Below are 23,875 nucleotides of genomic sequence, written 5' to 3' on the forward strand. Positions count from 1 at the left end.
GCTGCCAACTGTATTAGAAGCAATTTGCATACTAATATTTGGAAAGTTCCCAAGCTCTTTGCTCCAAGATACACAGTTATTGTGTCCCAGAGCAGAACGTGCTCATTCAGCCACAGTGTCCCCCCACCACATTAACCCATTGCGCAATTTAACCACGAATATCATACCCCTGACTAAAGACACGTATGTTGTTATTCTACCATATATCTGCTTATTACACGTAGCAGTGCAGTGATATATTTAGTAAGTACACCTTAAAATAAACTGTGAAGCAACATGGTGACAATAGATACAGATAGATACAGTAGGGCAAGATGGAGACAGGAAAATATCAGGTTAATATGATTATAGGAGAGGGAAATGGCAGCAATAGCATGTTGTGTTAACCCTCTCTCAGCTGTGAAAGGGGAACTATCACGAAAATTATAATTAAATACAAGCTTTCTCATACCGACGTAAGAAACTTTCTAAATGCAATCAATTAAAATTCTGCATCCTTTCTGAAATAATCAAGTTTAACTTCACTATTCCTCTCTCAGCATCTGTTTCTCTTCATTCTCTCTTCATGCAGGAGTTGGGTGTCAGATATTCATTGACAGTTAGATCCGAAATATCTTATAGGGGCTTCCTTTCCTAGCAGATGAATTAGAGCTCACTCAAATAACTGGTTCCAGTACAAACAAAATCTAACAAAATAACTGCCTTTTGCACAAATTCAGCATGTAGAGAGACATGGGGGCAAATTCACTAAGCGCTGAAGCGCCTAACGCTAGCGTCAATTCGCTAGCGTTGTGCATTTGGAACTGTTACTTCACACCCTTACGCCTGGCGAATTTTCGCTACGGACGTAACTACGCAAAATCAGTAACGCGCGCATTGTACTGAAAGCTACCTTTTACGCTAGACTTCCTTCGCCACCTCAGACCAGGCGAAGCGCAATAGAGTAGATAGGGATTGCTTCAAAAAAAGTTCAAATTTTTTCTAAGTCCCAAAAAACGCTGGCGTTTTTTCTATATTATGGGTGATAGGCTGAAAAAGATCGAAAAAAATGTTGGGGCTCCCCTCCTTCCCCCCTTCATTTCCTCATGGCAACTTAACTATACAGTGGGCACATGTGTAGGGCAAAATAAAAATTTTATTTGATGTTTTGAAGGTTTCCCAGGCATTTGTAGTGATTCTACGTATTCCTCCATTGAAATTTGAATTTGGCGCCGTATGCAAATTAACCATCGCTAGCGTAACTTCGCTTCGCTTAGCGAATCAACGCTAGCGCAACTTCGCAACCTTACGCTACCCCTGTGCGCAACTTCGGATTTTAGTGAATTTGCGGAGCGCTGGCGAAACTACGTCTGGCGAAGTGTGGCGAAGTGCGGCGAAGTTACGCCAGGCGCAACTACGAATCTTAGTGAATTTGCCCCATGATGTTTGGTGATTTTAATAGAGTGATCTCTAATACATCTTCTAGACAAAAGGAGCCCCCCTATAAGATATATTGGATCTAACTGTCAATGAATATCTGACACCCAACTGCTGCATGAAGACAGAATGAGGAGAAACAGATGCTGAGAGAGGAATAGTGAAGATAAACTTGATTATTTCAGAAACAGTACAGAATTTTTTTATTGATTGTATTTAGAAAGTTTCTTATTTCAGTATGATGAAGCTTATATTACATTTTCATTTTTTGTGATAGGTTCCCTTTAAAGTGGACCTGTCACCCAGACACAAAAAAGCAGTATAATAAAAGTCCTTTTTGAATTAAACATGAAATCCAATTTCTATTTTTTTTATTAAAGCATTCATAGCTGTAAAAACTCATTTAAAAATCTCAGCTGTCAATCAAATATTATCTGCCCCTCCTCTATGCCTTAGACAATTACTTTCACTTTCCATTCAGCTCTTCCTACATGTCACTGCTCTCTCATACCTCCCAACTGTCCCTTTTTCGGAGGGACAGTCCCTCTTTTGACAGCTCAACCCGCAGTCCCTCATTTGTACTGGAAAGTCCATCTTTTCTCTGCACTGAACAGCCAGAAAAAGAAACAAAGTTTCTCACTTAATTGGCTTTTAGCAGAGAGCCCAGAACAGCTAACAGGTGCAAATAAGATACTTTGTAACAATTTTGAGACACAAAAACACAGTTTAGATAAGGAGAAATATTTTCAAACTTTCATAACCTGCCAAATTTTGTAAAACAAACATGGTAATTAGGGGGTGTGGCCACAGAAAGGGGTGTGGTCAAAAAATTGTTGCGCTACGTGCCGGAAAATTTTTTTGTCCCTCTTTTTACTTCCAAAATGTTGGGAGGTATGTTCTCCCCGTTCTCTTCACCATTTAATTGTGTAACCAGGACATGGGGATGGACATCAGGTCCCCCATTCTGGTGCACAAACAAGATTCTGAGATGATACAAGACTTGTCTTAATAACAGTGTCCACAAAATGGCTCCTGCCTGCTTGTTATAATTATGAGTTCCCAGACTGAAGGAAACAAGATTCAAATAATTTATATAGTGTAATTAAATTTCATTTTGCTTGAATAATGTGATAAAATAGGATTTTAAATAATTTATTTGGGTGACGGGTCCCCTTTAATAAAAGATAGAGTTGTAGTTCAACAACAGCAGAAGGAACATAGATTGCACAGTTGTATTTTTAAAGGGTCCTGACAGATTCGCTTTACTCTTCCCCCCCTCACAAGCTTTTCTGATAAAAGAGAAAGTGTCAGGCAGTTATTCCGAGGCTCCGCTGCTTCCCCACGGACACCTTAACCCGCCATGTACCTGCGATTAGGATCTTGTGTTCTCATTACAAAGTGGAGCTGTGAGTGGAGTTTGGCTGCACTTACAGAACCCCACGCTCACTCTCTCCGTGTGCATTAAAAGACCATGTCCAGAGGCCCAGTCCCCCATTGCTTCCAGCCTGTGAGCCGTATGATTGATCCATTGCCTGAGCCATGAATTATTCAATCATATTCCTGACTGTACTCAAACTGCCAGATCCCTAGCCCGTACTGTGTGATACTCGCTCCCCACAACATGCGCTTGGTTGTTTCAGTGTGGGGCTACTAACAGAATATCTGATATCGTTTCACTAAATCCCCCCTTATCCTGTGTCGGACAGGCCCACCGGGATACCAGGAAAACTCCCGGTGGGCCCAGGTGTCAGTGGGCCTCTTGCTTCTAACCATTTAGACTATTTCATGGTCATTCCCTATTTCTTTATGGGGAAAAAATGTTTAATAATGGAAGAATATAGTGTAGAAGTAGAAGTAAGTAATACAAGACTAAGAGAATAAATAGTTTGAGAGAGGAGAGGAGGAATAATAGTTTGAAAAGTGGTCCCACAGTCTACGGTTTTCCAGTGGGCCCAAGATCTAAGGTTTTCTGGTGGGCCCCTGGCATCCCAGTCCGACACTGCCCTTATCGATCCATGGATAGATACCTGGCAGCACTTAACCCCATCAGATTTGTTTTGTGCCTGTTTAACAGCCAATAGCAAAAACAAACAGAGATCAAATAAGAAATGAGGAGGCAGTTAGGAGGCAAGGGACTAGACTAGGGATAGGCAGACACAGCTATACTCCCAGCACCCCAGACACATGCCTCTTCTGCCAACCCCTATTACCAGCCCTGTGATGACACACCATGGTCTATGCTCTTTAAAGCATAAGTAAAGCCTAAAAAGAAATAGGCTAAAAATTAGGGATGCACCGAATCCACTGAACCCCTGTATCCTTCATGAAAGATTCATCCGAATAAAAAACGGAATCCGAATCCTTATTTGCATATGCAAATCAGGGGTGGGACAGGAAAACTTTTTTTACTTCCTTGTTTTGTGACAAAGTCTCACAATTTCCATCCCCGTCCCTAATTTGCATATGCATGCGTTACATGCAGGTCTCTCACTCATGAGGCCCTCACTCCTGTGTTCAAAGGCACTGATACTCACACTCTTATGCTGTTCTCAACAACTTAGTCTCCAGTGGTCCCTAAATGCAATACTAACTGCTTTATTGGTGGTACTTGATAGCACAAGATGAGTGGTAGTTGCAACATTAGTACCCAGCACCAGAGCACAAGAGCCTTATAGTGGTGCTCCTCTTGGGATCTATAGCTAACCTATCTAACCCTAAACCTATTTATTTGAGTAACTATGCTGACAGATGGCAATAACCCTTTACCTCTTTTGGGTTAGGCCTCTGCTAACTCTACTAAATCTAGTGAGCTATAACAGGAGATATCCGTCTCTCTATCTGGTCTTCCTTCATTGGGTTCTTTGGGTGCACCTCCTACCTCAGGATCCTCTCTTCTTCCACGGAGGTCTCCTCTTTCTTAGGTTTGTGCACCACCCTTCCCCACTGATTCGAGCCCAAAGAGGTCAAAACATGGCTATCCCTGGGCCTGGGGAAACTGCCTGACACAAAATCAGGGAGCCAATAGGCTAGCCACACTGAGGCATGACAAATGGGGATAGGGTACTCCTCCCCCCACCCATACCTCTATAGACCCAGCCCAACATCAACGGCCATACCTGATATAGAGCTGATTTTTCACCTTCTTAAGCAGCTCTGGGGGGGGGTGGGGGAGTTGGTCACCAACACTTAACTTCTAAATTGTTACATTTAGTTGATATATTTCCAAGCTTAATTAAAGGCAGCTGTTAGAATCGTTACAATAGTAGCTAATATTCCACCGATACTGCTCAGAAATTTATCAACTAATATAACAAATTGTAATAGGTCAGATGCTCCTGGATCACTGAGCTGCCAGACACTGGAGACAGGAACATTAAACTTTGAATTTAAATTTTTGGTGAAACTGTAAAAGATGGAACGCAATTGAAAAAAGTCTTTGTTTATGGTGAACAATCTGAAGACAACTCAAAAAAGTGTTTGGCAGGTAAAGAAACCCTTTAAAGTTCCATGCATCCTGTAGGGTACATGTGTCTGAGAGTGGATATTTGTACTCCCTTTAGGGGAGGGATTCCTTCTTCTCCAACTAATCTTATTGGGTTCCTGGATTCCTTCTTCCCAGCTAATGTCAACTGGGTTTCTGGATTCCTTTTTCTCAGCTAATGTCAATGGGGGTTCTGGATTCTATCTTCCCAACTAATCTTATTGGGTTCCTGGATTCCTTCTTCCCAGCTAATGTCAATTGGGTTTGTGGATTACTTCTTCCCAACCAATGTCAATTGGGTTTCTGGATTCCTCCTTCCCAGCAAATGACAATTGGGTTTCTGGATTCCTTCTACCCAACTAATCTTATTGGGTTCCTGGATTCCTTCTTCCCAGCTAATGTCAATTAGGTTTCTATATTCCTTCTTCCCAGCTAATGTCAATTGGGTTTCTGGATTCCTTCTTCCCAACTAATGTCAATTGGGTTCCTGGATTCCTTCTTCCCAGCTAATGTCAATTGGGTTTCTGGATTCCTTCTTCCCAACTAATGTCAATTGGGCTCCTAGATTCCTACTCCCCAGCTTATCTCATTGGGTTCCTGGATTCCTAGTCCCCAAATAATGCAATTGGGCTCCCGGAATCCTTCTCTATAGCTAATGTTATTGGGTTCATGGATTCCAACTCTCCAACTAATGCCACTGGGCCACGAATTCCTTCTCCCCAGCTCATTTAATTGGGCTCCTGGACTCCTCCTCCAAAATTAATGCCATTGGCTCCTGAACTCCCCCTCCTAATCTAATACCATTGGATTTCTGGATTAATTTTCCCAACTAATGTCATTGGGTTCCTGTATTCCTCTTTCCCAACTCATCTCATTGGGTTCCTGGTTTCCTCCTCCCAACTAATGCCATTGGGCTCCTGGATTCCTTCTCCCTAGTTAATTCCCTTGGGCTCCTTAATACTATACCCAACTGTCATTGGGCTCCCGGATTCCTGCTCCCCAGCTAATTCCATTGGGTTCCAAGATTCCTCCTCCTGGATTCAACTGGATTCAATATAATGCAATAGTGTGCTGAGAAACATAAGGTGAAGAAGAGAAAACTTCTTATTTGAATGAATGTATCTAGGTTTGCCTATAAATTACATTAGCTGCCATACCCTGGACAGTTTCTGTTCTTTTAATTAACCCCATTTTGTCCCCTACAGCCCCGGCTCAGGCACAAATCATTCACGCAGGACAGGCGTGCGTGGTAAAAGAAGATAACATCAGCGAGCGAGTTTATACCATACGGGAGGGGGACATCTTGGTTCTGCAGTGTCTGGTGACAGGCCACCCGCGACCTCAGGTAAGTTCTCCTGCTGTATCCCAGAACCAGTTGCTGTATTATAAATTCATAGAGTGACTAGTTTACTATCACACAAGCCTACTTTCTAAACTGTCACAATTTGCTACTTTAGTTGTTGGTATTGCTAATAATGAGATCTCATCTCATTTTAAGAGAGACAGAAACAAATAGGAAATTTTGAGGATACACACACATATATACATAGTGTAATAATAATACACTGCCCTGCAGCTACTGGGATACCACAATTCCCAGCATGCTCAGTAATCACGCTATCTTGAGCAAAGGCTGCAGCAGTTAACTGGCCGTACAATTCTGCAATATAATTCAAAGCTTTTCCCCCCTATTTTCTGTTTTCTAAATAAGATTTATTCTACACGGTGGGGGGGGGGGAGTGAATGTTTTTTCATTTTATCTGTAATCCTCATCATGGGGAGAAGATAATGTACTGTAAAATACAGGGTACGGCTGGTGCTTTTGTAGTATAGAGGCAGGAGGGTGTATTTAGCGGATATCGTAGTGAGCTGTCACTACTAGTCATCGGGCAATACATGAGCGTGTGTAATGAGAACAACCACAGTGAGTGTGGGACTTTGTATCTGCTTATACACACACACACATATATTTATATATATATATATATATACACCCACTCACTCTCTGGCTGCTACTTTATAAAATATTAATATTGTACTATACACCATGTACCTGCTTAATTGTGCTTAGCATCGAAGATTATTTATGCTGCCATAGTTTTATGGGATCTCTCTGTACAGACTATGAGCAAACTTAGGGACTGTTCCTGCTGAATTGTGCTTAGTACAGGGAATACCTATGCTGCCATAGTTTTATGGGATCTCTCTGTACAGGCTATGAGCAAACTTAGGGGCTGTTCCTGCTGAATTGTGCTTAGTACAGGGAATACCTATGCTGCCATAGTTTTATGGGATCTCTCTGTACAGACTATGAGCAAACTTAGGGGCTGTTCCTGCTGAATTGTGCTTAGTACAGGGGAATACCTATGCTGCCATAGTTTTATGGGATCTCTCTGTACAGACTATGAGCAAACTTAGGGGACTGTTCCTGCTGAATTGTGCTTAGTACAGGGAATACCTATGCTGCCATAGTTTTATGGGATCTCTCTGTACAGACTATGAGCAAACTTATGGAGCTGTTCCTGCTGAATTGTGCTTAGTGCAGGAGAATTCCAATACTGGCATAGTTTTATGGGATCTCTCTGTACAGGCTATGAGCAAACTTAGGGACTGTTCCTGCTGAATTGTGCTTAGTACAGGGAATACCTATGCTGCCATAGTTTTATAGAATCTCTCTGTACAGACTTTGAGCAAACTTAGGGGACTGTTCCTGCTGAAATGTGCTTAGTGCTGGAGAATGCAGATACTGCCATTGTTTTATGGTATCTCTCTAAACAGGCTATGAGCTGTTATCTTTTCTGTCATACCGAAAGATGACAAAAACATCCTTTGCTCTAAATATTTGTGTGATATTCAGATAAAAGGCAAATGGTCTTTCCATGTGTCTTGTGAGGCTACTGCTCTTATCCTGAATATTTAGAATCCCTGCCATAAAGCAAGACTGACGTGCTTTGCCATAAAGTAGAGACAGTAATATAAGTACCAGCAGATCCATTTCCCTATGCAAAAGCAAAAGGGCTCTAGGGGACTAGTCTAATTCACCATTACATTTACTATCACTGTTGCAGGAGAATGTATAGTTGTATATTCTAAGGGGGTCTCTGTTTCCCATATCATTGCAGGTACGATGGACAAAAACTGCTGGCAGTGCCTCTGAGAAATTCCAGGAAACCTCCATCTACAATGAAACACTTCGCATCGAGAAGGTCCAGAGGATGCAGGGAGGTCGATACTATTGTAAAGCCGAGAATGGGGTTGGGGTCCCGGCCATCAAGTCCATTCGAGTAGATGTGCAGTGTAAGTCATTTAAAGGCAGCCGATAACAACCCACAGTTCTACTGTACATGTGACTTTTATTTTAGCCATCAGGAGCAATGTAATCTGGACATGGACTGTGGGCAAAGAGATCGACTGACAGAATACATATTGTATCTTGTGTATCATATATTATATATATATATACTGTGAATCAAAATTTCTTTTATGCAAACATGCCTATCCAACGTTTATTTTTTTGAAAAAGGCCCCAATGTGGGCTGAAACGTTGGATATGCATGTTTGCATAAATGAAATTTTGATTCACAGTATAACCCTCCCACAGAGCAAAATGCAATTTTTGGATTTTTTTGTTCCCCCTGTTCTTTTGTCAAGTTCCCAGGGTCTCATGCAGTTTTGATGAGAATTGCCAGCTGGAATGAGATGTAAATAAGAACGCTCTCATTTTCATTGCTCGCAAAGAGGAAAGATGTCATTGTTTTTGTGGACATTGTGTTTAAACATCTGGAACTGTGACAACAAGAGACTAAAAACAGCTATAGAACCATAATCAGCCGCAAGGTGAATGTTCTGGCGGAGCAGGCGGTGCCTACTAACGATTGTACCATTTAATCTATGGCAGTTAAACAGTGGTGCTGCAGGGGTTATTTGAAGGGCCGGTACAAGAGGGTTTGGGCACTGTGATTGCACAAGGCTGGTTAATTACTTGTTCATCTATAGGGAGGGAGTGATGCAAGTCTTACCTCTGAATCAAATCAGATGCAATTATATGTTTTTAATTGATTTCTTCCTGTAGTCATCTGACTGTACAGAGTTTGGAACTGCTATTTGTGACTGCTGGTGCCCCCAAATTTGAAGTCAACAAGGACCAACCAGTAGCCAATTAGAACAATTAGAGGCCTTTTTATCGTACTGCGTAAAGTGATTAACAGCAGAAAAATGGTGCAAAATACAGCAAATTGATCAAGGTGTGTGTTTTGTCTTACGCTGATCCGATTGCCGGATTTTGGCATTGTTATTTTACACCACTGCAGACGCTCCATAATTGATTAAAGTCAAGGAGAAAATCATTCTGTAAAAATGTGAAAAAGTGGAACGAAAACAAGATGGATGTATTTTGACACTGTTTCTTACCCGAGATGGGTGGGGTACTTGGTCACCATTCTTTTTAACACAACCTTTATGGCCTGACTAGAAATCCAAGCCTGGGCCTCGCACTCCTTCCCCCCACCCAGTTGCATTTTCCTCTCCCCCGGCTGCATGCGTTGGAAAAGGTAAACGGCTGCGGAGGGAGGATTTTCTATAGAGGAAGCCAACCTGCACTCTGCACCCCCCTTTTCCCAGGCACCCCTGTGGGTATGGAGTCTGCTTCTTCTATAGTTACATCAATGAATAGGCTCCATAATGTTTGTCCGTTTCTAGCCAGTTAAAGGCATTAGAATGTTCAAAGGCCTAGAACCAATGTGTTTAAACATAAGAAGGAATGTATTTCTGGAAGTACCTTTATGTGCCACACCCTTGAGGGGTATTTAGACCCCCACAGTGTCCCAAGTTGTGTTCTATTTGTATTCTCTCCAATGCTCTCAGCAGCTATTTGATTTTCCAGTTCCGTATACATGTAACTGCCAGATGTACTCCTGTTATTCACAAAGGGAGAAAGGTCTCAGCTGGGAAGGAATTGACCGTCGGGTCCAACATCTCCATTGGGAGAGCCCATCGAAGGGACACTAATAGGGAGACTATGAGACTATGTACAGAACAATAAGGCAATTACACGCCGTCTGCTTGGTTATGTGACAGCTGGGTCAGGTCATGTTAATCGAATCCATCCCCGTGAAGAGGCAATAGATTGGTGCATGAGGTGAATACAAGAGATTTAGCTAAGGCATTCCATTCTCTTCTCTCCGTTGTACAATATGATTGTGACTGCTGAATACAAAGACTCAGTTCTTGTGCAAAAACTGTGAGTAATAGAAACTGCTGTAACTGTGTTGCTTGTCTCCTACTGTGTAATAAACCAAAGTATGAGATACAGAAGTAAGGAAATAGGTAGACAGAAATGACAAATGACAATAACACTCACTCCGATTCTCAACATAGCTGGCCTTCAGCTTGGGCCCCCTTAGATTATAACAAGGTTACAGATACGTCGAAGCATTGGGGTAACAGTCACCTTGCTACAGTTCCAGGGGTACCCAGGACACAAAACAGCTCTCACCCCAAAATCTCACCCTAACTGGGCTTCAGGCTGGGCCCCTTAGCTCATAACAAGGTTACATATATATAGAAACATTGGAGTAACAGTCACCCTGCTATAGTTCCAGGGATACCCAGGGCACAAATAAGCACTCACCCCAAATCTCACCCTAACTGGCCTTCAGGCTGGGCCCCCTTAGCTCATAACAAGGTTACAGATATATAGAAACATTGGGGTAACAGTCACCCTGCTATAGTTCCAGGGGTACCCAGGGTACAAATAAACACTCACCCCAAATCTCACCCTAACTGGCCTTCAGGCTGGGTCTCCTTAGCTCATAACAAGGTTACAGATATATAGAAACATTGGGGTAACAGTCACCCTGCTATAGTTCCAGGGGTACCCAGGGCACAAATAAGCACTCACCCCAAATCTCACCCTAACTGGTCTTCAGGCTGGGCCCCCTTAGCTCATAACAAGGTTACAGATACAGTATATAGAAACATTGGGGTAACAGTCACCCTGCTATAGTTCCAGGGGTACCCAGGGTACAAATAAGCACTCACCCCAAATCTCCCCCTAATTGGCCTTCAGACTGGGGCCCCTTAGCTCATAACAAGGTTACAGATATATAGAAACATTGGGGTAACAGTCACCCTGCTATAGTTCCAGGGGTACCCAGGGTACAAATAAAGACTCACCCCAAATCTCACCCTAACTGGCCTTCAGGCTGGGTCTCCTTAGCTCATAACAAGGTTACAGATATATAGAAACATTGGGGTAACAGTTGCTCTGCTATAGTTTCAGGGGTGCCCAGGGCACAAATAAACACTCAACCCAAATCATGTTTTAAATTTATGTTGTCTGCTAAAACAAATAGTCCTTTCCCCAATATCTAACTGGACTGGATATCTACTGCTCCGGTCCCCCAAAACCACCCCATCTCCACAGTTTGGGAACCACTGCCCCAAAGACAGAGATAATAGTAATGCTATATACTGTAACCAGGAATTACCATATACACTTTAATACAGATGTTTGATGGCTTTTGGCGTGTTTTACAATGTATTTAAAGTGGAGATAATGGCTTTCTGTAACTTGATAATATTAGAACTTAATTTCTTCCAAAATGAAAGTTGCCCATTAGTAATGATGCTGCATAGATACAATAACCATAGAAAGCTATTATAAGTCTGCAGATAGTTATGATAATAGATAATGGAGTTCTTTTGGGGATAAATAGCAGAATAAATGTGCTGCGGTTTCAATAATTTGTAGCCAAACAAAACCTGTTCTCTTTATTGCAATTATTGAGTCTTATTATTTTTACAGCCAGACAGTAACGTTAAGTTGGATAAGTACATTTCCCTGGTTTTATTATAGACAGTATAGCTTGTAAATACACATATTTCTGTGTTGCTCTGGGAATGTTTGTGTATCCAGCTAATTCACGGCAGTGGGAAATTTAGTACAAACGTCTATATTTACTTTAATGCAACAAAGCCGCTGCCTATAAAAGAGATTCCTAATGTCTCCCTACAGACAGAAGCTAACGATCCACCCGGGTGCCAACACCATGCCCCTTTCTCTGTCCAATTGGAAATTCATATCAGTATTAACCATATTTAACGGTTGTTGTGGGATCTGAGTGAGGCAAATTGTACCCAAAATTATTCAGCTAATTATTCTTGGAAATAAAATTAAAATGTAAAAGAGTTCATTGTGTGCCACTCCGATAGATCCCCGGAAATAAGTTCTTTATATATATAATTTATAAAAGCTATTAAGAAAAGAAGTATCTCACTTTTAATTGCTCTTTATTGTGCAGTAGAAAAAATGAATACTATAATAACCTTACAAGGAAATTCCTATAGAAAGTTCTGTTAGTGCTTCTTGTATAGAGAACAGACTGTATATTTTGTATATTAATGTGACTAGATGGTTTCAAGACCAAATGTTAAAGGGTTTTGCTTTGCCCTTGGGTCTGGCCTCATGTCTCAGCCACATTAACAAGAACAGGACAAACTTGATCCAAAGCCAAAGTGACCAATCAGTAATTAGTTTTGATCTGCTGCAGGAAGACCAATCTGTTGTTACTTCTGACAGGTTGCTATGGGTTAATCCAAAATCTTCACCGTTAGTATATGAGCCCCTAAATGAATGGCCTGTAGTGCTGGCACCTTGGTCCTTACTTCGGCCCCTTACAGCAGTGGATTCTAAATGGGATGGGTGCAGTGCAGGGGTGAGACAGTTAGGGCAAGATTTAAGGAGATTGCCTATTTGTTTTACTACCTATTCCTGGAGCTTAAACATTAAATAGAATTGGATTTGGGTGTGAACATGTTTGAAATTCTGTATATTGTGTTTCTATATATCTGTAACCTTGTTATGAGCTAAGGGGGCCCAGTCTGAAGGTCAGTTAGGGGGAGATTTGGGGTGAGTGTTTATTTGTGCCCTGGGTACCCCTGGAACTATAGCAGGGTGACTGTTACCCCAATGTTTCTATATATCTGTAACCTTGTTATGAGCTAAGGGGGCCCAGTCTGAAGGTCAGTTAGGGGGAGATTTGGGGTGAGTGCTTATTTGTGCCCTGGGTACCCCTGGAACTATAGCAGGGTGACTGTTACCCCAATGTTTCTATATATCTGTAACCTTGTTATGAGCTAAGGGGGCCCAGTCTGAAGGTCAGTTAGGGGGAGATTTGGGGTGAGTGTTTATTTGTGCCCTGGGTACCCCTGGAACTATAGCAGGGTGACTGTTACCCCAATATTTCTATATATCTGTAACCTTGTTATGAGCTAAGGGGGCCCAGTCTGAAGGCCAGTTAGGGGGAGATTTGGGGTGAGTGCTTATTTATGCCCTGGGTCCCCCTGGAACTATAGCAGGGTGACACCCCAATGTTTCTATATATCTGTAACCTTGTTATGAGCTAAGGGGGCCCAGTCTGAAGGTCAGTTAGGGGAGATTTGGGGTGAGTGCTTATTTGTGCCCTGGGTACCCCTGGAACTATAGCAGGGTGACTGTTACCCCAATGTTTCTATATATCTGTAACCTTGTTATGAGCTAAGGGGGCCCAGCCTGAAGGTCAGTTAGGGTGAGATTTGGGGTGAGTGCTTATTTGTGCCCTGGGTACCCCTGGAACTATAGCAGGGTGACCCCAATGTTTCTATATATCTGTAACCTTGTTATGAGCTAAGGGGGCCCAGTCTGAAGGCTTGTACCCCTGTAACTACTCCAGGGTGACTACTACCCCATTGTTTCTCTAGATCTGGTGTGCTTGAACAAGGCCTCCAAGGGGCGCTTGGAGTAAGCCACTATTTTAGAATTTGAAACCCTAATTTACATATGTAAATTAGGGAAATGAGGGGGGTGGGAAAACCGCACATGTGATTAAATTTTTTTTGATTTCTTTGTTTGTGTGATGAAAAGTCACGTGATTAGGATTCAGTTTGGACAGACACTTGAATTTGGCCAAAACCGAATCTCCTGAACCGAATCATTGCTTCTGGGTATCCCAAGCTTGAACCAAAATACAACAATTAGGGGTTGCCACCTATGGGCTTTATTAAGACTGGGGGCGACATCATGGAGGCATGGCGTGGTGGTGTTGCTGCCGTCAGGGTCTTAGACACAGACAAGAATAATGACAGGAAGGATCCATTAGAACTTTTTTAAAAAAACTTAAAACAAATATAATTTTTCTAGTTCATTGAATTGACAGAAAACATGTTTTCCATTTGAATACAGTCCCTGTTTATTTCTCATTGTGAGTAAGGAGCTATGCCTTTTCCTTTTATGCCGTCACACTGATTTGCTGATATTTTTAGCAACATTTTCGGCCTGTTTCGGTCCTACTTACTTATTTAATGTCATGTTTACTTATGTATGTATTGGGAGTGCAATTGTTCCGCCGCTCAAGCAATTCTTATGTGGGAGAACAACTTATTCTTTATTATCCTAATGTGCAGCCTTTGATTTATTTATTTGCCAACCATTTCTGTTATAATTCTGAATAACAAAGGTTTTAGTTTGCCTTAAATACTCGCAGTTCCACCTGTACATCATTGCTGTGATGGGGAGATAAAATATTCGTGCTCATCCAAGTGGAAAGCCGTGTTCTGAACTCATTCTTCCATAGATCATAAGATATTAAAGGGGAAATCAATCTAAAATCATTTTTTTGCCTAATGAAAGTAAATGTAACTCTAGGCAACTGTTTGATCCATTCATTATAGATGTTTAATGGTTCTAAAGTTCTCTTGCTCGGTTTCATCTATTTATACAAAGCAGCAGAAGTCAGTTCTTTTCTTGGCCTTTTAATCATCTGTATTGTACCTCCTACATTATTTATTATATTTGCGGCGAATTTCCAGCGATTCGCCGCCAGCAAATAAATTCATGAAACCGCCGTGCAAATTCGCCTGCGTCAAAAAATGGACACCGACGTCCATTTTTTTTGGACGATGGCGTAAAAAAAACGGACGGCGGCATAAAAAACGAGACGTCTGCGCCGTTTCACAAATTTTTCTCTGTTTTGCGAATTTTGCAGGAAATTTGGGAATTTTACGGCGAAGCGAAACGCCCCAAATTCGCCCATCACCAATGCTGAATATTGTCTCAATTACAAATACCTATTAAACCCAGGCAAGTTGCATACTGTATATAAATAGGTTCAACAGCTAATTCCTAGCCTGCATTAATGGAGGTGTCCACATGTACCGCCAGTGAATAAATTCGCGAAACCGCCACGAAAATTTGCCGGTGTTCGTTTTTTTTTGGACGCCGGAGTAAAAAGAAATGGACGTTGACGTAAAAAATGGACGCAGGCATAAAAAAACGAGACGTCTGCACCGTTTCGCGACTTTCGCTGGAAATTTGTTAATTTTTCGGCGAAGCAAAACGCCCCAAATTCGCCCATCACTAACAATGAATATTGTCTTAATTAACTTTTTCACGGAGCACCAGGCAGTGTCGGGTCTTAAAAGTTTGAGTTTATTGGTAATTTGGGTACAGTAAGATGAATCCAACACCGACAACAGTGTAACAACACCCACGCTTGACGCGTTTCGTGGCTATGCTTCTGAGAAAGTGGTGTGAGGCCACGAAACGCATCAAGCGTGGGTGTTGTTACACTGTTGTGGGTGTTGGATTCATCTTAATGTAACCAAATTACCAATAAACTCAAACTTTTGAGACCTGATACTGCCTGGTGCTCCGAGAAAAAGTTACTAATTGGAATGTCAATAGTAAAGGAACTGAATAAAAAGATAATTACTAAAAAATTAATTATAATAATAAAGTTGTAGCCTGACAGTTTTTTTGCAGTGACCCCCCCCCCCCCCCCAATTTTAATGCTAGAAAGATGTAGAAGATCATGGCAAATAATTTAAAAACTATACAAATAATGAAGGCAAATTACTAGGAACAGGACATTCTATAACAGACTAAAAGTTAACTTAAAGGAGAACTAAACCTCAAAAAATAAAATGTGGCCTTAAATTCCATATCATATAGTGAACTTATTGCACGAGGCTAAAGTTTCAGCTTGTCAATAGCAGCAATGATCCAGGACTTCAAACTTGTCACAGGGGGTCACCATCTTGGAAAGTGTCTGTGACACTCACATGCTCAGTGGGCTCTGATTGGCTGTTGAGAAGCTAAGCTTAGGGCTCGTCACTAATTATCCAGCAGAAAATGAGCTTCCCTGGCTGTAATATAAGCTGATGCTACAGGTTTGCTGATTATTCAATTCTGATGCTAATTGCACTGGTTTCTGTGCTGCCATGTAGTAATTATGTGTATTAATTACTAATCAGCCTTATATTGTGACATTTCTATTCTATGTGTACTGTATATTGTGAGTGGCTCCCTAAGCTCAGTAAGTGACAGCAGCACAGAGCATGTGCAGTGAATCAGCAGAAAAGAAGATGGGGAGCTACTGGGGCATCTTTGGAGACACAGATCTTTACTGCTAAAGGGCTGTGGTTGCCTTGGGCTGGTACAGAAGCACAAAACATCATGTGCAACATTTCTAACTACTTCTTTAGTTAAACTTTTCTTAAAACAGTGAACAATCCCTTTAATGAATGCATATTGGAGAGTTGCTTAGAATTTAATTTTCTTTCATTATGTCAAAAACTGCTTTCAGTTTAACTTATTTCTTTAAACACATTCTGCCATTCCTGACAACATCTTAACTCATTCCTCTTTGTGCTTTTACCAACTGGTCTAACCTCATGAACATAATAATAATAATAATAATAATAATAATAATAATGTTCTGCTCGGATACAGGTTGGTTTCACTCCATACATATTTCAATGCTCTAACTTGCAATACATATTGGTCTGGCCCTGTGAATGTTCTAATGCAGTGATTCTGCCTTCGCTCACTTCCAAGTTGGTTGCAGACAGACCACAAGTGGATCAGAACCAGTCCCTGTCTCTATTGATCAATGGGATGTGGGATGTGGGAAGTGTTCCATTAGCTGAGCAATCTTCTCTGTGGGTTTATCTTCTCTCCAGCCAATGTTGCTCATGAGGGATCAGCCTCGTACATGGGAAATGTTTCTTTACTTTACATTGTTGAGACATCAGCTCATCAGGCTGAAAGGGGTCAGGCCAGAGATCCAGAGACAGGGGAGAAGTAAGGGCACTGACTTCATAAAAAGGATTATTTATTTTGTGATGAGATGGAGAAAGGTCCTTTGGGAGCCCAGGCTCATTTTATTAGATGACTGTGCCATCGATCAGTTTGCTCCATTTCATTAATCAGTGTCTCTCCTTATGCGAGGGCTCACTCTTTTGCCTATCAGGTGTTCAGCAATTTCCTATTTAACTCCTACTCCTGGGCACAGGGATATGGGAAACCCACAAACCGCTATGGAGGAGCAGATCAAGAATATCAGGAATCCGGCACAGTTAACATTAACGTTCGGCTTTATTCACGCATGGGAAGGATGACAGTGGAGGGTGTACAATTCTAGCGCGTTTCATGCCCCATGACTGGGCACTTCATCATCTGATGAAGTGCCCAGTCATGGGGCATGAAACGCGTTAGAATTGTCCTTCCCATGCGTGAATAAAGCCGAACGTTGATGTTAACTGTGCCGGATTCCTGGTATTCTTGATCTGCGCCTCCGTAGCGGTTTGTGGGTTTGATGTAGTAGCCGGCGAGGAGTGACCGGCATATCGCGAGAGCAGCGATCGAGCAGGACAGCACATTGCTCCGGATGAGCTCCGCCATTATCGCATCGTGAGTAGAAGACAGGAATATGGGAGCCTTATCAATCATGGGCACGTATTAGAAAGGCCAGCTTTAGGAGTGGACCCCCTTGACATGAAAAACAATATTTGTCAAAATGATGTCCGAATTGCAGCTCTCCAGCTGTTGTTGATTTTCATACATTACAAAAACTGAAATCAATAAATTTAGTTGATGGCCACCGAAAAAGAAAGACAAAATGGTTTGGCGTTACTTTTCTAAAGTGTTTAAAGTTTTAATTAATACCCCTCCGCACATGCAGAAATGAATCAAAATTGCTCCACCAGAATCAGTCATTTGCTTTTGTCTCATTTGCAAATAAAGCCAAATAAAAAGACTTAGGGGCAAATTCACTAAGATTCGTAGTTGCGCCAGGCGTAACTTTGCCGCACTTCGCCAGGCGTAGTTTCGCCAGCGCTCCGCAAATTCACTAAAATCCGAAGTTGCGCACAGGGGTAGCAGCGTAAGGTTGCGAAGTTGCGCTAGCGTTGATTCGCTAAGCGGAGCGAAGTTACGCTAGCGATGGTTAATTTGCATACGGCGCCAAATTCAAATTTCAATGGAGGAATACATAGAATCACTACACAAGCCTGGGAAACCTTCAAAACATCAAATAAAATGTTTATTTTGCCCTACACATGTGCCCACTGTATAGTTAAGTTGCCATGAGTCAGGAAATGTAGGGGGGAAGGAGGGGAGCCCCAAAAAATGTTTCGATCTTTTTCAGCCTATCACCCATAATATAGAAAAAACGGCAGCTTTTTTTGGGACTTATAAACAATTTGAACTTTTTTTGAAGCAATCCCTATCTACTCTATTGCGCTTCACCTGGTCTGAGGTGGCGAAGGAAGTCTAGCGTAAAAGGTAGCGTTCAGTACACTGCGCGTATTAGTGAATTTGCGTAGTTACGTCCGTAGCGAAAATTCGCCAGGCGTAAGGGTGCGAAGTAACACTAGCGAATTTACGCCAGAGTTCGTTAGTGAATTTGCGAAGTAACGAAAATGCCCAACGCTAGCGAATTGACGCTAGCGTTAGGCGCTTCGGCACTTAGTGAATTTGCCCCTTAGTTGGTTGTTATGGGGTTGCTGCATCAATTTTGAACCTATGTTAGTAAATCTGCTTCAACGAGCAAGGAAAGAATATAAATGGGATTTAAACAAAGCAAAGAAGAGGAAAATGATAACGGTTGAATAAAGTGAAAGGAAATAAGGATGGAAATATAACAGAATAATACAAGTTTCAATATGGCCAATAAAATAAGGTAAAGGGGTGCAAGGGAGTTAAAATGCAGGAAATACAAATTGTAATAGAAAGACTATCAGAAGACTTTATATTCACAACCAGTCTTTCTTGCTGCAGGGGTCGCTGACATAAGCAACCACACATTTTAGGGAAAGGCAAATCATTTTTAAAAATGTTTTATAGCTGCTAAGATTACTTCCATCTGCTAGATATTAGAAAGGGAGTTTTAAAAGCAAACATACCCTTTGATGATCAAACATACCTCTCTCATAAAGGCAATTCCAACAGCATCATTCAAGGCACTGACATAACTCTAAATGTTATGGATGCATCACATGACAATATATCCCTAGTCAGGCACCTGCAAATAATAGCATGTCAGGTGGCACTGAACTACAACTCTCAACATACTTGTACATCCCCAGACTTTGTGCCCCCCAGTCAGATCCTATTGGCTTTGTGCTCTGTACCTGCTTTTCATAGACTTCCTTATTATCACATACATGCCACAAGGGAATCATCATTGTCCTCTCTCCTTTTGACTTTCATAATGGCCAACTCATCCCTTTTGAGTAATAGACTTTCCCAGCCAGTGTATAGCCACATGCAGAGCATTCTGGGTAACCCCAAAGACTTAAGAGTAAGCTAAGTGTAAACTTCAACAAAAACTGGAGAACTGCAAGTTCCTTTTTTGTTTATAAATGTATGTATATATATATATATATATGGCTGTCTGGATGCTGGCACAACTCGTGTAGAGGTGTAAGTTGCCTGGGTGCAAATAATGCCCAAAAAGATAAATATAGACCAGAAGGAGGCTCGCACTCACAGGTCTTACAAAGAAATAACGGTGTTTATTAGTCAAAAATAAGAACTAACGTTTCGGCTCACACTCTAGCCTTTCTCAAGGCTAGCCGAAACGTTAGTTCTTATTTTTTTTATATATATATATATATATACACAATTCTTATAGATTTGACCCAGCACCCACGAACAAACGTTAGAGTTTGAGTGCAGGTACCATCAGAGCTTATATATATATATATATATATATATATATATATATTTGTGCCTTGATATACATTGTATGAGCTACATGTCTCTGTCTTCTCAGGTAAACATCCACTACTAATTCTAGATTGTTTATTTATAGTTTGAACTTCTGGTTCTTAATATAATGTCTCTGTCATTTATATTTCTTAAGCCTAACTCAGTGACATGCACCTCAATATTTACATACCCAGTCATATAACAACCCCTGTGGACCTACCTTCCAGATCTGGATGAACCCATTCTAACCATTCATCAGACCATCAGCGATGTCCGAGGGAGCTTCTACCAAGAAAAGACCGTTTTCCTGCGCTGCACTGTCAGCTCCAATCCACCGGCGCGCTTCATCTGGAAACGGGGTTCCGAGATTCTCTCTCACAATCAGGACAATGGAGTGGATATTTATGAGCCACTGTATACACAGGTATGCCCTTATTGCTGTATTTTATGCAGCTTTGTTGATGATATTTTTGATGTTTGTTTGAAAAACCATCCAAGGTCAAACACGCACACAGTCTGTATTATCCAATATTCCAGTAGTAGGTTGGCTATTCCTTGTACCTAATAATTGGGGCCAAAATTAAAATGTTAACATCATAAAAAGAAGTCTTTGAGGCCGTTGGCCAGTCCTAGAGCCCATATAAATGCCTTTGGAAGCCATTTCTGTCCTATTGATTTGCACTTGGAAATAACTAGGCCCTATACACATGTTATTAGGCTATTTGTCCAAAGTTTTAGATAATCAGCCTTGAACACAAGGACTATAGATTACTAAGGTAATACTTTAAGATGACTGGTCACACAGGTCTATGCTGGCTCTAATAGAGAATTCTGGGAAACATGTCCCTTTCTTCTAGAGTTTTCCCAGACATTGTGCCACATTATATACAGTGGGTTTCTACTTTACCAAAACATCTGAATAGCCCATAAGACCTTTTCTCCCTGAATTCAGTGGAAGGCAATGATCGCTGTATATATGAGATCAAATAACAACATCTTGTTATCTAAAAACCCACAGACTTTTGAGTCCCCTCAAAGTTTAGCAACCATTACGATTGTTACTTGAAATCTGTAGAGTCACTCAGGACAATCCCAGACAGTAATATTTTGTATCAATTAAGAAAATATTAATAGATATTTAGTTGCATTGGAAACTTGCACATGTAATGAGGGTAAGGTCTTGCACTTGAAGTCTAAGATGAAAGAAGAACACCATCTATATATGTGTGTTCTCTTGAGCATCCATTAGGAACAGTCTTAGATCGTCAGAGGTCCCGATGGGGTGGGGGGTAGGTTTGTGTGCTTTCTATTCAGTGTAAGAAGGGCTGAACTTGATAGCTGACTATTCCTGCTTGTAGGGTCTTCAGCCTCCCTAAGAGGATGTTAATATAATGACTAGATTGAGTCTGTTTGATCCATTAAATTATGAATCTGGGATCCATGCATGCCAAAAGAGTCTTGAATCAGCCGAGGTCATGATCGTAGAGAGTTAAATCAGCTGAAGTTGTACACACATAGACTTGAATCAGCCAAGGTCATGATCGAAGAAAGTTGAATCAGCTGAAGTTGTACACACATAGACTTGAATCAGCCAAGGTCATGATCGAAGAAAGTTGAATCAGCTGAAGTTGTACACACATAGACTTGAATGAGCCGAAGTCATGATCGTAGAAAGTTGAATCTGCTGAAGTTATACACACATAGACTTGAATCAGCCAAGGTCATGATCGTAGAGAGTTGAATCAGCTGAAGTTGTACACACATAGACTTGAATCAGCCAAGGTCATGATCGTAGAGAGTTGAATCAGCTGAAGTTGTACACACATAGACTTAAATCAACCAAGGTCATGATTGTAGAGTGTTGAATCAGCTGAATTTGTACACACATAGACTTGAATCAGCCAAGGTCATGATTGTAGAGAGTTGAATCAGCTGAAGTTGTACACACATAGACTGGAATCAGCCGAGGTCATGCACATAAGGAATCAAATAAATTGATACTGGCATTGCATATTCACTGTTCTAACTTTGACATCCTAAGGGACCCCTGTGTTTTTGAGCATGGAAATACAGCCCTGAATTATCACATAGCTCCAGATGTTTAGTTGTGTCTCATTTCTCTATCCATCGTCAATCGGGGCTATATGCTCAGGCTGCTGTAGCTACAAAAATATATGATATTCATATCACTTTAATTCGTGTTGGAAAAAAAACTGATTGCAACAAATATTGCATTATTCCCTTCATTTTAAATCAAATGTGCAACAAAATGCAAATTAATTCCAACATAATTAAAGAAATAAAATAGCATGCATAAAATACATTGATTTTGCAGAAGTTCGCTGGCTTTTAGTAGCCAATTTTTAAACATATTCAAGAATCACGTTGAGCAACACAAACGTGAAAGTATTCAAATTTGCTTTTTTATTTCAAATCTTCTTCAATTCAAGAATCACATTGAGAATCACGTTGAGAAGCTCAAATTTGAAAATTTGAAAATATTCATATTTGCTTTTTTCTCGAATTGCAGAATTACTTTGAATTTTATTTTAATACATTTGCATCATAGAGCTTTGAAGCACATAGACTACACAGTCCACTACATCACTGTATGGATTAGCATTAGAAAAATGTATAAAGTTTAAAGTTGAATGGTGGAATGTAATAAAAGTTGGCTAGGGAAAATATGTTCGCAATGCAAAAAGTTATGCCTCAAATTTGCCTTTATTCAAATTTAATATAGCTTTTGCGAACTTGGAAACTGTTTAGAGACCACTTCCAACACTGGAAGGTTTGCGAATTCTATAGTAAGCGCCAGTGTGCAGTGAATGTAATAAAACCTCTTACTGAAAAAGTTGTTATGTTTGCTCCAAAAGATTACGACACCCTCGATATTCGACTGTCAAAGTTAAATCCTTCGACTTCGAAGGATTTAACGCAATTCGTTCAATTGAACGATCGAAGGAAAAATCATTCGAACGATTAAATCCTTCGAATCGAACGATTCAAAGGATTTTAATCCATCGATCGAAGGATTTTCCTTCGATCAGAAATTGCAAGGAAAGCCTATGGGGACCTTCCCCATAGGCTGACATTGATGTTCAGTAGGTTTTAGTTGGCGAACTAGGGGGTTGAATTTTTTTTAAAGAGACAGTACTTCGACTATCGAATGGTCGAATAGTCAAACGATTTTTTGTTCGAATCGTTCGATTCAAAGTCGTAGTCGTAGGTCGAAGTAGCCAAAAAAACGTTCGAAATTCAAAGTATTTTTTTCTTCTATTCATTCACTCGAGCTAAGTAAATGTGCCCCTTAGCAACCCATGAGTGGGAAGTGGTCTCCAGCATGCAAGCTACCATTTAATTGATTGATATTAGTTGCTTAATTAGTCTTGATGTAAATTGTGTGACTTTTAATTACTCCGATAGAGTTTTAAATCAGGTCACGAACATAGAGATCAATTTGTAGTCACATAGACTCAAATACAGAAGAAGTCATCTGCTCTGCTATTGGGTCTGCAAAGATTAAGGTTATTGGTTTAAGGTTATTGGTCCACTGAGAACACAAAGATGGTATTTCCCCAGAATGAATTGAATCCCCAGATTTGTTTGGTTTTGTTATTTAGTTGCTGTGGTTTGGGTTTCTTCTGTTACGAAGTTCTCCCCTTCTCATCCCAAGTCTTTGGACGGGGGCTGCTTTCCCTGCTGAAACCCCAACTCTGCCCAATTTCTAAATGATCTCCAAACTCACAGCAAGAAGTCATTCAAGTCTGTTTTTGGCAGTAAAGCGACATGAGCAGCACCAACCCTATTTGAATAAGGCTTGTTATATTTGCTGGATTAGGACCATTTGTTTTGAAAAAGTGATTGAGTATTTAGGAAAGTCCAGAAAATAGAGATTAGCAGCATTTTGTTCGGCGGATTTACTAAGCCATTAATTGTGTAACAGTGGG

The 23,875-nt window shown here is 40.9% G+C and overlaps 1 protein-coding gene across 3 annotated transcripts in view; it reads left to right on the forward strand.

Annotated features, from left to right (window-relative positions):
- The window catches only part of mdga1.S (MAM domain containing glycosylphosphatidylinositol anchor 1 S homeolog), a 178,981-nt gene that overhangs the window by 68,114 nt on the left and 86,992 nt on the right, over positions 1–23,875 (forward strand). For all 3 annotated transcript variants that reach the window (XM_041564207.1, XM_018264895.2, XM_041564208.1), the window contains exons 2-4: positions 6,103–6,242; positions 8,020–8,194; positions 20,153–20,349. In XM_041564207.1, the coding sequence (XP_041420141.1) occupies positions 6,103–6,242; positions 8,020–8,194; positions 20,153–20,349 (512 nt within the window). The remainder of the gene's footprint in view (positions 1–6,102; positions 6,243–8,019; positions 8,195–20,152; positions 20,350–23,875) is intronic.

The sequence above is a fragment of the Xenopus laevis genome, chromosome 5S (assembly GCF_017654675.1).
Source record: "Xenopus laevis strain J_2021 chromosome 5S, Xenopus_laevis_v10.1, whole genome shotgun sequence".
NCBI classification, from domain to species: Eukaryota; Metazoa; Chordata; class Amphibia; order Anura; family Pipidae; genus Xenopus; species Xenopus laevis.